A 14,692-nucleotide genomic window follows, 5' to 3' on the forward strand; every position below is an offset into this window, starting at 1 on the left:
AGAACCACTCCTGGCTTATTTGATACAATTGTTTTTGTTTCCTTATGTGTGGGTTTGCAACTGAAAGAACCCAAAATAAGTCAGGACAAAAAAGACCCCCAGGAGCAGCGTGGTTAAAGCATGCTGGTTCCTCTGGCCATGAGCAAGTCAATGAATGACACACAAGGATTTAAATAGCAAAATGAGAGTCACAGATTGACATTTGATTTATACAATCACCATGTAAGGACCAATGCCACGCACACAGGAGGAGCTGGAGGCAAAGCTCACCAGGCTTTCTGCCCCGTGGAAGGCAGCCCTCAGCAGGGAGATGCTAGCAGGTTACCAGATCACAATTCTGCCCCAGCACACTGGCAAGGGTGCAAAACCCAATTCTTCTTAGCCCTCCCTATGCACAGCCATGCACACTTGGTCCTACAGAAGTTAAAAAGGGATGATCTGTTTCCCACCATCAAGGATGGCTTTAGACACAAGCGCTGTGTAAAACCTACTGCAAAGACAGCTACCTCCAGTTAGGAGAATCAAAGTGGCTGATTCTGAAGGTTCAAAACAAAACCCCAAACAAGTGCTTGGGAGAGGAGAGAGGTGCATGGTGTGCATCTTAGCATGAAATTGGATCTGATGGCATCCTTGAACCAGTCACAGCTTTCTGACATTGCCGCTCAAAGTACAGGGCGCAGCCACCAGGGCTGACGCCCACAGAACACATTCCTGATCCAGAGGTGCCATGAATCCCTGGCAGAGCAGCCTGGGAGCTTTGCCAGCCCCACCTGCTTGCCTCTGGCTTGCTCTTTGTGAACCATGTGGATTCTGTCCATGGAGAGCCTCGTGGGGAGCTGGGGCCTGACAGGCAGAGAAGAAACAGCCCCAGACAGTGCTCTGCTAGTGCTGATGTGCCTCTGCAGCCATCCAGACCATGACAGAGCCAGCAGGGATGGGACGGCACTTCCCTGTTAAACCTCTGGGGAATACAAGTGGAAAGGGGGATGCTCCACCAGCCCTACTCCCAGGAAAAATATCAGTTAGTGTTTGCATTTCATTGAGAGGCAAGACCTGAGAGCAAAAGCCTCAAATCTGCAGGAAAGACAGTTATCAGTGCAATTTTGCCCAACAGGTGGGAAGAATGATGAGCAGGACTCCATGATATCAGAAGGCTAATTAATTACTTTATTATACTATATTATTCTATACTATATTGCACTATATTACACTACATCTAAACTGAAACTGAACAAGAACTCAACTGAACCAAATCTCATGACTGTCTCCTGACTGACCATCAGGACACACCTTGCAGAGATTGGTCAAGGAAACAAAACACTCACACCAGAATCCAATTACCAAATCCCTTCAGGTAAACAATCTTCCATAATACATTCCACTTGTGCACAAACACAGGGGCAGCAAATGAGATAAGAATTGTTTTGATCATTCTTTTCTCTGCTTCTCCAGGAAAAAACCTGAGAGAGAGAATTGTCTCTCTCTGTTCAGAGAATGTGAATCTGACAGACAGTCTGCACAAAAGCAGGAGTTTCATTTTACATCTTTGTTTTGGACACTTGTAACTGGCTGCGGGCTTTCTTACAGATCAGCAAAGATGTAGAACAAGCACCACAGCTGTAATCGTGGTAGGTGCAAAAATAACCATGGAATGGGTTGTACTGGAAAGGACTTCTGAAAGATAATTTAGTCCAACACCCCTGCAATGAGCAGGGCCATCTTCAGCTAGATCAGGTTGCTCAGAGCTCTGTCCAGCCTTAAATATTTCCAGAGATGGGGGCAAGTACCAGCTTTCCAGGCTACTGTTTCAGTGTCTCACCCACCCTTACAGTGAAGGATTTCTTCCCAACGTGGAATCAAAACCTACTACCTTTCAGACCCAAGCCATTGCCCCCTTGTCCCATCTCCACATACTCTTGTGAAAAGTCCCTCTCAGCTCTTTTGTAGGCCCCCTTTAATGTACTGGAAGATGCTATAAGGTGTCCCTGAACTTTCTCTTTTCCTGGTACAATAACCCCAGCTCTCCCAGCCTGTATTCATAGGAGGGGTTTCCATACCTCTAATCATCTACATGGCCCTCCTCTGGCTTTATTCCAACAGGTCCATGTCTTCCATGTGCTGAGTGAGTCACAGTAATCCAGGTGGGGTCTCACCAGAGCAGGCAAAGGGGATTTGCCATGATAGAAAACTGTCGAAGGCCAGGACAACTGCTTTATAGCATCTGAAAGAAGCAGACAAAAGAGCAGAAAGAGTCTGCCAAAGAGGAGTGCAGCTGAGCAGGATGCCCTCACACCTTTTGTAGCACACTCACTCCTGCCATCACCACAAATGAAACATGGAAATGGTACCTCGGGGATAATAACACTTCCCTGGAACCAGCAAGAGTTGCTCACATGCTATAATAATAGGTGCTGTGTAAGTGCTGCAGATGGAAAGTGGATATTGGCTCAATATTTGCAAAATGGGAATAATAACCCAAAGTCTTCCAGAAGACTGTTTGGTGAGTGTGGTGCAGGAAAGAATGTCCACCAGCAGCTCTTTATTCTGCTGATGAATTAAGTGCACGGTGTCCTGCTATGAAGAATAAGTGGAACAGACACGGGGAGATGTCTGACATATATTTTGAGGTACATTTAATATTGTAGTGTTTCCGGATTCCACTAGCATGCATGGGGCTTTGGCTTCAAACCAATGTTTGCATCAGTACCATGTGTCTCTGGAACAGCCGTGCTTACTTTAGAGCTGGCTATGAAAATAGTTTCCACTATAACCCCTTGTTTTCACATGCTTCTTTTATTTTATTTTGAAAATCCTCTTTTGAGTCAAAAATTTCCATCTGTATCTTTGCCAAAAGGTGAAGTTTTTCCCCCTTCTTTTTCTTCAGCTTGGAGGGAGAATCTTTCAGATGTTTTTGAGTCATGGGAGAGTGGAAAAAATGCATTTTCCCAGTAGGATAAAAAAAAGTCCACATTTTCACAGTAGTAGAAACATACAGGGAAGGGAAACTGAAGGCTGAAACTTGCATTTTGGTCCAGATAGTTCTGTAGTAAACCAGCTTCATAGGGAAGGACTTTGATTTGCCAAAGGCAGAGGTGATTCTGATTTTTGGCAAAGGCAGAGATGATTCTGATTTTTGGAAGTTAATCAGGCATGGCTCCAGGTTTGAAACTTTGCTGACATTCAGGATATTGTTCAAAGTAGTTTCTTTACAGCTGGCCATTTAAAAACAAAAGAGGCAGTCCCCAGTGGACTTCTGTCCTTCAGAGCTAATTATAGTCCAGCAATACATTTGCATTCATTCTAAAATCTAATTGAATGGAGAGGAACTAGAAGAACACTGGTGCCAAACAGTTTTGAAACTTTTTCTCAATTCTCACTCAAGTCAGCAAGAGCAAATGAATTCTGTTGAAATCATGGACAGGCTGATGCAGTTCAGAAGGGCCAAAGTGCAGGACAAAGTATGTACACACGACTGGCTTGAGCAAATGAGAAACTTCATTCAGTACAGCTGCCAATTTATTTGTTGGAAGTCTTTTCCCCTTCACATAGGCTAGGAAGCATCAGTGCAAAACTCCGCTGTGCTATGTGTAGTTACACTGAATCAGTTAAAAAGCAGAAAAGAAAGCTGGAAAGGGGAAGGGAAATGGAAAGGAAAGAGGCAGGCATCTAACCATCATGCTGATGAGTGGTCCTGCACCCCTGTGCTGCTTTCTATTACTGTTTTCTCCCATTGAGAGTTCTAGTGGATTCATTACTAGTAAGTCCTCTGCATGTATTCCAGAAAATCCACAAGATCTGAACAACTTGGGGGCTGATGATACTGTTGTGACTCTCAGTTTCATATTTTCTGGCTCTTTTGAAACTTTAACTACACAGCCTGCACATTTCATTAAACCTTTTGCTTTCTATCATTCAAAACCTGTTCCAAATGTACATACATTTGGCAAAGGCATCCAAAATGATGTGTTTATTTTGCTTCAGTGCCAAAAAGCAGTGATTCATTAGGGAGCTTGGAAACACAGAGGAAAAACCACAGCCAGCAACCACCACACGTGCCCCGAAGAGCAGAGAACTGTGTTTTTCTAAGGAAAATGGTTAGTGCAGCTGAATCAGTGTCATGGCTGCTTCTCTTTCTCAGCTGGGAAGGCTGGAGAGCACAGGAATTCTCCTGGGTAGTTTGGCTTTGTTGCAGCAGCAGCAGCAGCCAGAAGGCAGCCAGAGGCTGCTGTTAGGCCCAGAGGGGAGAGAGAAAAAATGCAAAATGGTGAAGGGGAGTTGATCCAGCTGGTAGGAGCCTCTCCTTGAATGATGAATTTGGGACCTCCAGTACCGTGCCACTGCTATAGTGAGCACAATGAAAGGTGCAACAGGCCTTGAGAGAAGAGGTGGAGGAGGAGAGGTGGTGACCTGGAAAAAGAACAGGCCTCCAGCTGCCTTTAGCTGCCCTACTTCATTTTCCCAGTTGGGGACATGCCAGCTTATATCAGTAAAGGGGCCTGTTCATTCTGTTTATCGTAGCTACCGATACAAACTCTAGCAGCAGCTAAAGCCTGTGAAAACCTGGCAGAAACCCGACTATTGAGGAACTCTACACTCCAAAGTGCCATTGTTATGCCACTGCTTTCTTCTTCCCCAGTGGCCTGAACTAGGACAGGCAGGATGCTATTTATAATTCCTAATGTAGTCCTTTTTTGTCTTTCATCATAAATCTGGAACCCTGGACAAAATTGAAATCTGGTGACAAACACACTGTTGATTAGAAAATGTCTGATAGTTATTTTCTGCCTGGAAAGGAAATTCTGTCCTGTGCTGTCACAGTGCTGCCACACAACAGGAGGTGCTGGGATCCAGGAGCCAGAATGAGGCACAGAGGAAATGATCATGTATGAAGTATATTAATATCAAGAGTTCTTGCAACTAACAGTCATAATCATGTAGAAGAGTTTTTGAAAATTCAAGGTGTAAAATTTAAACCAGGATGGTGGCATATTTATGGCAATTTACATTATTAAGTATTAGGGTGTGACCTTACAGACTTTGGGTAATATGTCATGTCACCTACTGGGGGGTTCTTCATCTCTTTTTCAGGAATATCTGATTTAGGCTTAGGGACATCATGTGATCCAGTATGCCAGCTCCCCTCGATGCTTTAAACAAAGACTGAAGGTAGCTTTTTCCAGCATCAAGTGAACACTACTTAGCCCTTAAAAGAAGGCAAGAGTCTTATCCTGAAGAGCACACATTTCTTAAAACATATTAATTTTCAGTAAATTCAAATTTAAAAACTCCAACACTTGTGTCACATGGGTCTGATTAATCTCTAATTTTTTCACTTTCATAATATTACACAAGTAGTTCTCCAAAATCTTCACGACACCACTTCTACTACTTATATCAGAAGTCTTTAGGCAGCTGATAATTTTTAAAACAATAGATGTGAACATAATAGTACTCCAAACAATTGGTGAAATACTCTGACTCTGTGAGAAAATGAAGGTTCCAGCATAGGCCAGGCTTAATGAAGTGAAGCGAGGGAACTGGCTCCAGATCATCACAAGCAAAGTAAACAAACATTAGCAACAAGTGTGGGATGGAGGTCTAAAATCTCAGAGGGATTTAAAGTTTTAGAATTTGCCCTTAAAGAACATTAGGGAAAGAAAAAACCTTTGAAAGATATTGTGGAGCAGAACTGGCTGGGGATGAAGCATGTAGAAATGGAAATGAAGCATGTAGAAATGGAAATGTAGGAAGAAAGCACAGTGGGTGTGTAGGGCAGTTTCTGAAGCTGAGGAATATGCACAGGAGAGGAGCAGGTCTGCTCTTCACCACGCACTAAATATTTGTGTTGGGACCATTTTCTTCCTATTTTCTGCCTTTCAACCACACACAGTACGTAAATTACTTTAGAAGTCCAGTGTGTACAGTACCACAGAAACTGCAATCTGTTATTAAAATGACAATGGAGATTTTTAAATGTACTTGCATTCTTCAAGTCTGTAAAAGTCATTCCTAGAAAAACTTGCTGAACAGCTACTTAATATGGGAAAGAACAATGTTAAGTTAAAGGATACGACATAAGAAAGCCACAGATCAGATGATAAAACCACACAAGTAGATCCATAAGCACTCATTACTAACCTTTTAAAACCATATTGATGTGTTTTTATGCAAGTTTCCTCCAGGCACAGGTAAAACCCTTGAGACAGAGAGCACAAAGAGATACCCACGGCTGAGAGCACCTAGCACACAGCCTGGGTGATAAATTATTGAAATCCTGTTGCCATGAATTGTTTACCTGCTTCTCAGTGTTCAAAACTGGCTTGCAAACCGTTATGGTGAATAATTTAGAGCAGCAAACAGGTTTGCAAGTGCAGAACCTATTTGGAGATAATTTGTGAGCAGAAAGAAAACCCATCTGTGCCAAATCACCAGGAATGGGTTTGCCCACCTGTCCTGTTTTTCCTGCCTCTGATGACAAAGATCTAGTATGGATAAATAAGAACAGACATTGAAACAGGAGTTGAGATCATCTGAATACTAAACAAGTCTGAGCCCCTCAGATCTTCCATAGGTGATGGCCTTGCTACCCATCACCCAGTGCAATCTTAATGTGAACAAACAAATCTCATCCAAAACGCTTCTGCTGTATGTTTTGATCAGAATAACCCATATTTGCATATTAACTCCTCCTGTGACCTAAAGTTCTGAACCCTTAGCTTCCAAATTTAGAGACTGAACTACAGAAGCTCCTCTCAGTTCTGTATAGTTGCCTTCCATTCTACTATGTAGACAGAATGCAATGGGGATTTTTGTGGGGGGAAGACTGCTGATGATTACTCACAAAAACAATAGCCTCTTTTTTAAGGAAGATTTCAAGTTATTTTTTTTTACCTTGTACTTGGGCACTGAAAATGGTAGGTGGCACTGGTGAAGGCACAGCATCACTAAGCCATTAAAAGTAAAAAAAGGACACATAAAAATATTTTTAAATATTTTCAAATGAGAGAAGATTCTGGAGTTATTGAAAAAGTCTCTGGTTATTACAAGGAAATGGCCTAAATGCCCAATATGCTGCCTGTATAATCCATGAATATGGCCTGTGACTTGGTTTTGATGGTACCTGTTTAAGAACTGCATTCAATTTCACAGAAAACAGAACTAGCTTTTTGCTCAACCACAGCTGATATTTCAGTCTCAAGCAAAGAGACTGTGCAGGTACCCTCCCCAGACTCTTCCCCTAATGACTGCAGGTTCTCTACGGACAGGTATGAATTCAATGTCATTGTTACACACCTTACTGTGACCATGGCTAAAAAAAGGACCCAGCTTCTTGCTCCTGTTTGCTCCATGCCATGACCTTTGCTTGGTTTGTTGGATCACTCAGCTCTGCAGCCTGCCAGAAACCGGGCTGATCATCTTCCAGCAGTTCTGCAGGAGTTGTGAGTGGGTGGAACACATAAGAAATGACCTGTATGGATCATTTCTGCTCTGGACTCAGTGCCATCCTCTTGGTTTTTCTTAATAAGCACCTGGAAAATAGTCTTTTCCTGTTACATTTGCCAGTCCCGCATTACAAACCCTGGGATTAAATGTCATAGACCCTCCTCATAGCTTCTGTTATATTTAGGGCCATAAATTAATCATGGTAACTGAGAGAATAGAAATACAATTTCTCCTTTCTAAAATGCCTCTTAACATGAGCCTACAGATCTGTAAAGACTAGGCAACAACATGCTGTAAATTGTAAGTCATCTATTGCCATCCATCATCCCAGTATAGTAAACACACTGAAATAGACCTGTCTTTGATGTTTTATTGAGGGGAAGGAACTTACACTTTCATATGTGGGATAGATCATTGTGTGCATTATCTCACTCTGACTTTGGAAAAATTTGGAAGTTTTACATCATCTTCCACGAAGAGACCTCGTACCAGCCATTTCAACAAGTGAGACATTCTAGTTTTACAAACACTTCTGAAATTCAGGGAGAAGCTAACTTTTTTCCTTTTGGCGGGATATTTCCCTTCTTGAGGTTCAACAGAGTGTCTCTTTAAGAGTACTCTCCACAGTATCAATGCAGTAACTTTGGGCAAGAAGAGAAGAGTTCTGTGTGTGTAGCATGTAGCAATCAGACATTATCACTGACACTGGATCTCAAATCTACCTGGGACACAGGTTCCAGGAACCCCATTGATGCTGCTGTGTCACAACAGTCTGGCATGACTTACTGGCACCTCTTGTACCCATCAGCTGAACTGCTGCTTCCCCACCTGATGGAAAACACGCATATTTTAGCATCTTTTTGCAGAATTTCCTTCAGTACAAGACTAGCCTTGGATAAAATGATCATGGAAATTTTAATCCTGAAATTCTTTCTTTAATCTTTCCCTGCCTGTTTTTGCTTTGCTTGCAATTGTGGATTTCCAGAAACCCCAGAAGACTAAAATACTGCAAAATGCTTAGAAGTTCTTTGTGTGTCTTACCCTCTTAGATGTTTAGATGCAAAGTGGAATATACAGCTTAAGATATCATAGGATCATCTACATCCTAAAAGACAAGTATACCAGATAAAAGTGTATTCTATCTACATAATTATAATCTTAAATCTCTGCTAGAATAATTTGTTATATCCTTAAATTGTCAACTGTTCTACATGCCAGCTATCAACATGGCAAGAAACCTAATGCACACATGAGAACACCTCTATCATAGGTGTCATGCAGAATTAAAGTCCACAGACAAGCAAATATCAAATGTGTGTATTTTGTGTGGATGCTCACATGTGAATGTCAGTAGGATGCTAGAATCTTTCTGTATAGAGGCAATTACATAAATATAGCCCTGCATATGAGAAATGTAATATATCTTTCAACAGCCCAGTGTCCCTTACCATTCACAGAAAAGAAAGTTGTCACCATCAGTTAACTTAGGAAGAAAAAAACAGAAACAAACACAACAACTAAACCAAAAGAAATTGGCAACTACTTGAGTTACATGAAGGATGTGGTAACTAAATCTCATTTATTTAGCTCACGAATTGACTTTAAGGACTTTATTGCGTCACATGAAGCATGGCAGACAGATGGTATACACTTTTGCATTGTAAACTGGGCATTTACACAGGAGGAGAACACAATTTCCTTTGATAAAATTAATGAGATTCACCAGAGGCAGACAGGAAAACTTTTATGTTCCTGTTTACAAGAGACTCCAAAGAGGTAACTCGAGTTTCTCAAAACAAATCCTTTAAAAATAACTTTTCAAGGTAAGAAAAATGAATGTGCCAAATTGCATGCAAAAAAAATCCTGAGAAATTAATGATAGAAGTCCTCTAATACAACAAGCCACCCTTCTGGAATCCTTTCCTTGGGTTGACAAAGGGACCATTAGGCCATCTCCCTTGCCTTTGGCTCCCACTGCACAATTCATCCTGGTTCTCTGCATAAGCCCCACTCAGTTGTCTTCAACACTGTGCTTTGTATGGAACCTGGATTTGGGGCTGTCAAAGAGTCCTTCCTTCAGTGCTTCAGCATGTTGTTTCCTTGCAAGGGCACTCTTGAGTTAAAGTGCAACATGTCTGTGTTTCCCAAGTGCATTGGCTTTTTCCACACCTTTTGTTGGAGACCGCTTTCTGCGGTTTCCATCTTATCTTGTGGATCTCTTTCCAGCTCTCTCACACCACACAGCATCTTTTTAAGGGAGAGACAACAACACTGGATATGGGACAGCACTTTTTGTCTGATAAAAAGCACAAGTCAATGGGATTTCTACCTACCCTTTTCTACTTGCACAGCTGTATGTACATATCAATCCCTTTTCCTCCAGCACTAGCTCACTAGGAGCTCATGTTGAATTTCTCCAAGCTCCTGTATGGAGTGAATTTCAAAGATACATTCCTTGGCCATATAGGTTGTGTTGTTCCATCCTCCAAGTCTGGCTTTTTTCTCATTTTGACTCTATTAAAACTTGTTTGAAAGACCTGAGTTTGTTAAATAATCCAGATAACTCTGTGACTGCCTTGTTCTCATTATCACTCTGTTAATATTTACTGTCTAAAATTGCTGCCAGTGGTGATTTATTTAGTCTTTTTAAAGCTGTTTGAAAAATACTTCTCTAGATTCCTGATGAAAACTCTGAAGAGCCTCTCTGCAGCTCACCAACATCTTCATTAAATGCTAGTGCTGCTTGGACAGTTGATCTGCTTTTCATTTAGCTCTTCATCTGTTTGTGCTTTATTAATTTTGTGCTGTACTCACTTTTTTTCTCTTACTAAATCAAGAACCTAGCAGAAGCCTATTACGCTCAAGCCTCTGGCAATTTAATGCATAATCATATAAAATGAGGAAATAAAAGAGCTGTTTACCAGGACCTATTTTCTATAAAAGACCATGAAGACTAGCATTAGTTGTATTCTCCATGTATTAGCTGACAATCACAGTTCTGCCTACCGCACAGGCAGCAGCAACTTCTTGTGCTCCTTTTGTGTCCTTGGTGTCCCTCACTAACAAACACACTACCCCATCCTTGAAACACCACCACAGTGCCAACACAGGCAAAGATCAGCTAGCCAGACATCACTTCAATCCCCCTAGGATTTTCCTCTGGGACTTCTTCCAGACCGCTAGGAAATTGTAATTTCATCATGTCTTGCTAATAGATGTTCTTTAGGTGAGTCTTAGGTGTCCTCCTGTGATATATATGCATCTCCCTGCTTATTTCTAGATGCTGCATAGTAATAGCTATTAGGTGCTCAAGTTTTTGGGGCTTTTATTTTTTATTTTATTTTTGGTAACAGTTACTTGTTTGCTTTAGCGTTAAGCTTGTATCACTGCTTGGATGATGCTTATGCTTTAAGGAAGACAAATTAATAATTTATTTTGCCCTAGAGCTATATGCACAATGTCTGTTTTCCCCCATCATGCTCATAAGTTTATCCCATTTATTCTCTCCCTTCTGTCACCTGTTACGGCAGAGTGCTGTCGGGATACTGCTGCCTTTGGCTATCTTCTTTCTCCCAAAACTAAAAGTAGTCCTGTCTTCCATTATGTACCTGAGTGGGTGGCGAGCGCCGGGCACTTTTCCAGAGCTCAGCCACAGCCAAAGGAGCCTGGTCAGGATCCCATGCCCTGCCCGGCCGCTCCTTTTCCACTCGTGGCGGCAGCGCAGCCTGGAAACTGCTCCCGACAGCAAAGCACCTCCAGCCAGGGCGATGGGATCGCTCCCCGAGGCTGTCTCAAGTTTCCCCTGTACTTTCAGAGGGGATGAGAAGGGGTGGGAATAACTCCGTGTCTGGACTAAGGCTTTGGAGCAGGGCGGGGGGAGGCAGGGACCGGGACGCCAGCAGCGCGGGAAGCCCCGCCAGTAGCGCCCCGTCCTTCCCAAACTCCGTGTGGCTAAAGGAGAAACTCCGCGTAGCTAAAGGGGAGTTTTCTGCCTTTGATGTTTTTTATTTTTAATTTTTTAATTTCGCAGAGACCCCCGCGACCGCGGCGCTGCTGCGGGCCGGGCGGGGCCGGGGCGGTGCCGGGGCGGAGCGGGGCGGGTTTGAGGGCCCGGGGCGCGGCGGTGTCCGGGCGGCTCGGCGGGATGACAGGCGGCAGCCGCGGGCCCGCAGCCGGAGCAGCCGCCCCCCGCCAGCCGGCGGGGAGCGCGGGCCCGGCCAGCTCCGGGATGTGCCCTCGGCAGCAGCCGCGGCGGAGGCTGCGGGCGGCGTGAGCGCCTCCTGGCCGAGCCATGGGCCAGACCTCGGTCTCCACGCTGCCCGAGCCGGCCGGCGGTGAGTACCGGGGCGGCGGGGCGGGGGCTCGGGCTCCCGCCGGGGGTCCCTGGTGGTGGCCGTGGGAGAGCCGCGGTGCCCGGGCGGGCGGAGCGGTGCCCGCGGTCCCGGGCGGGCGGAGCGGTGCCCGTTCCTTCGGAGCGCAGCGGAACGCAAGGCGCGGCCGCTCCCGGCGCTGCACTGCCCGGCTCGGCGGCCCCCGGCGGGCCAGAGGCTCCGCCGTGCCTCGCAGCTTCCCCGGGCCTCCGGGCTCCTTCTTTTCCCGTTATTAAATAAATAAGAACGAAGGCTTCCCCTTCGTAGGGAAAGGGAAGGAGCTCTGGCACCTCGCCCAGGAGCGCGGCTAGTAACCCGCCCAGCTGGTTGCTTTTAGCTCCAGGACATTTTGTGTGTAAGCAGACTGTTGAAAATAAATAAATAGCGTGTGAGTGGAACCGTTTCGGGTCCTTTTCTCCGCCACCTCCATCCCCCCGCTCCCATCCCCTCAGTAAAGCAGTCCTGGCTGTTTGCAACTTTTTGAAGGTAGTACGAGCTTCTTGGGAATGCTGTTAAGATAATCCGGTGTGTTTTAGTTACTGATGAGTGGGTCTCTTCCCACAATAATAGGATGTAGAATCTAAATTAACTTCAGCGAGATTTGAAGTTTCCTGCGAAATTCCTGCATGCCTGTTTTTCCTCAACGCCTGTTTCCTTTAAATCCTCAAAACAAACAAACAAACTGAAAACCAAGCAAAAAAAACCCCAACCAACAAAAATCCTGTTGGGAACTTTAATGCTGAAGACTGAACTTTATCCTTAATTTGCTTATTGCTGTTAATGTGGGAATGTTTTGTCAAATGGGAGACAGTGCAACAAACTTTCTCTTTTCCCCTTTTATTTTTCCTTCATTGCTGTTCCAGAGAATAGTTTTAGTATTAGCACATAATTTTCAGACAAACTTGGTTATATTCCTAGTCACACCATCCCAGTCAAAACCTTGGATGGTTTTCTCACTTGTCAAACATTGCATGAAAGAAAAATTGGACCATTTCCAAGAAATGTTACCATCCTGTTGAAGGTTTCACCCGGCAGCCAGTGTGTTAGGATTGTTTCAAGGTAGTCATTGGAAAGCAGATGTAAGGAAACAGATGGACCGGTTAAAATTTTTTGTTAAACTTCCTGTACAAAAAAAGTGACCAAACTCAAGTTCAGAAGTCTATTGTGAGAGCATTTTGCCTTGGGGGGGCCTGTCTCTTGACCAGGGATAACTATGGTGCCTGTGTTTGCTTGGCCGGGTGATAATGGACAATAATTGCGCTGAATTTCTAGCTTTACCTCAAAGAAAAAATAATCACTGTTGAATTCTTTCCTGATTGAAAAGAACATTTTCAATCAGGAGCAGTGAGAGACAGGTATCTGAAGGTGTAAGTTACAATGATGCTGCCTCAATATTGCCAAGTAAATATTAGTTATCTTCATTTTAAGAGCACTGCAGTTTGTGATGAGACAGTGGTAGTGCCCCCAGGAGGTTTCTGGCAGAGTAATCCCACTGCACTTTCATTGCTGTTGAAATTGTTGGGAGGGTATATCCTCAACAAGAAAAATTAGGGGCAAGTGGGTTTCTGGGTGGCATGGATTCTTGGGGGTGCACTCATTTGTTTTCTCTAGTCTGTTTTACTGACGTGATCTGGACACTTGATTAAGTGTGAAGTTTGTGAAGCTTATCCATCTGTGGTCAGGGCAGGGGAATGACTTTCACTGGTTCCTGTTCCATGGTTGCCCTTTAGGCAAGCAGGCCTAAAATCTTCGTTGATTTTGGTGTTCCAGGCAGCTCCAAGCCATTTAAGTCTTTGACAGCTGCTAGAGATTAGAGTTGAAGGAGATATCTGTCCTGCACACGCAGGGGCTACAAATCTGTTTTAGTGCTAGGGAATCAATAGTGCATTCAGATTCCCAGTGAGCCACACAACAGCAGCTGTGAGGAGCTGCTTGCCTGTTTGCTCCCTTTTCCTCCAGCCATGCCAGCCTGGAGGGCTCAGACCCTGCCCCACGAGCCCTGCTGTGGCTCTGTGCAGGGAAGGCACCACTGATAAATCACCACGGGGCCTTCGGGTAGACTGCTCAAGTGAACGTAGTTTGATGTAGCAAACTAAAGTAAAAGATTTTTCCTGAAAGTCACAGAGTGACTTAGAAGAGATAAAATAAATACATAACGCAGTGCTCAGGATGGACCTCAGCCAGTGTCCTGAAGGGCTGGGTTTTTAAGATTTGCTTTAAGTTAAAGGTTTTACTCTTGGAAATGTAAATATATGTTGAAGTATTTCAAAAGATCAAGGTCCCAGTGTCACTTTCCTGTTGGGTTAAGTGCAGGACTGAGGTCTAATCATAAAATTCAAAGTCCTTTACTGGGTAGATGTAGACTCATACCAGATGGATTAGCATGCCCATAAAGAGAGGAAGAACTTCAGATTTTCATACTCCATTGGAACTTTATTTAGCAATACCATAATGCTAGAGTTTGCCATCAGCTGCATGTGAGTGGGTGTTGAAGTGTTTTGGATAGGAGGATCTGGGCTTTAATCATCTCTTATAACTATGAGAGGTAGATGGGCACCAAAGCAGGCCTTGCATTGCCTGGTTGGTGTCCATAGGCAGCTTTTGCTCCTTCTCCCAGATTACACCTTTCTAGCCATTTAGATAGTTTTTTTTAAAGCTTGTTTGTTATTTGCCATGGTTAGAAAATGTGAACAAACATCAATCACAACAGGAGCTTGGGAAGACAATATAGACAATATGGATAATGGGGAGCACATATCCTTGTTCATTTTCTTTCCTCTTCTCTGATTTTCCCACACCTGGCAGGACTTGATTAATGTGATCTCTCCGCATTTACTGGCTGGAGTTGAGTGCTTTTGGGGGTTATCAGCCATTGTGTG

At 43.9% G+C, this 14,692-nt stretch overlaps 1 protein-coding gene across 3 annotated transcripts in view; it reads left to right on the top strand.

Moving 5' to 3' along the window:
* PHACTR2 (phosphatase and actin regulator 2) overlaps positions 1–14,692 on the top strand; it is a 104,136-nt gene that overhangs the window by 18,493 nt on the left and 70,951 nt on the right. For 2 of the 3 annotated variants that reach the window (XM_054279734.1, XM_054279736.1), the window contains exon 1: positions 11,673–11,777. The exons of the other annotated variant lie outside the window; for it this stretch is intronic. In XM_054279734.1, coding sequence (XP_054135709.1) covers positions 11,735–11,777 — 43 coding nt within the window. In that variant the 5' untranslated portion in view covers positions 11,673–11,734. Of the gene's footprint in view, positions 1–11,672; positions 11,778–14,692 lie in introns of those variants that run through there. 3 annotated transcript variants of the gene reach the window in all.

The sequence above is a fragment of the Melozone crissalis genome, unplaced genomic scaffold (assembly GCF_028551555.1).
Source record: "Melozone crissalis strain CALT ecotype California unplaced genomic scaffold, PUWL_Pcris_2 ptg000027l_1, whole genome shotgun sequence".
NCBI lineage: Eukaryota > Metazoa > Chordata > Aves > Passeriformes > Passerellidae > Melozone > Melozone crissalis.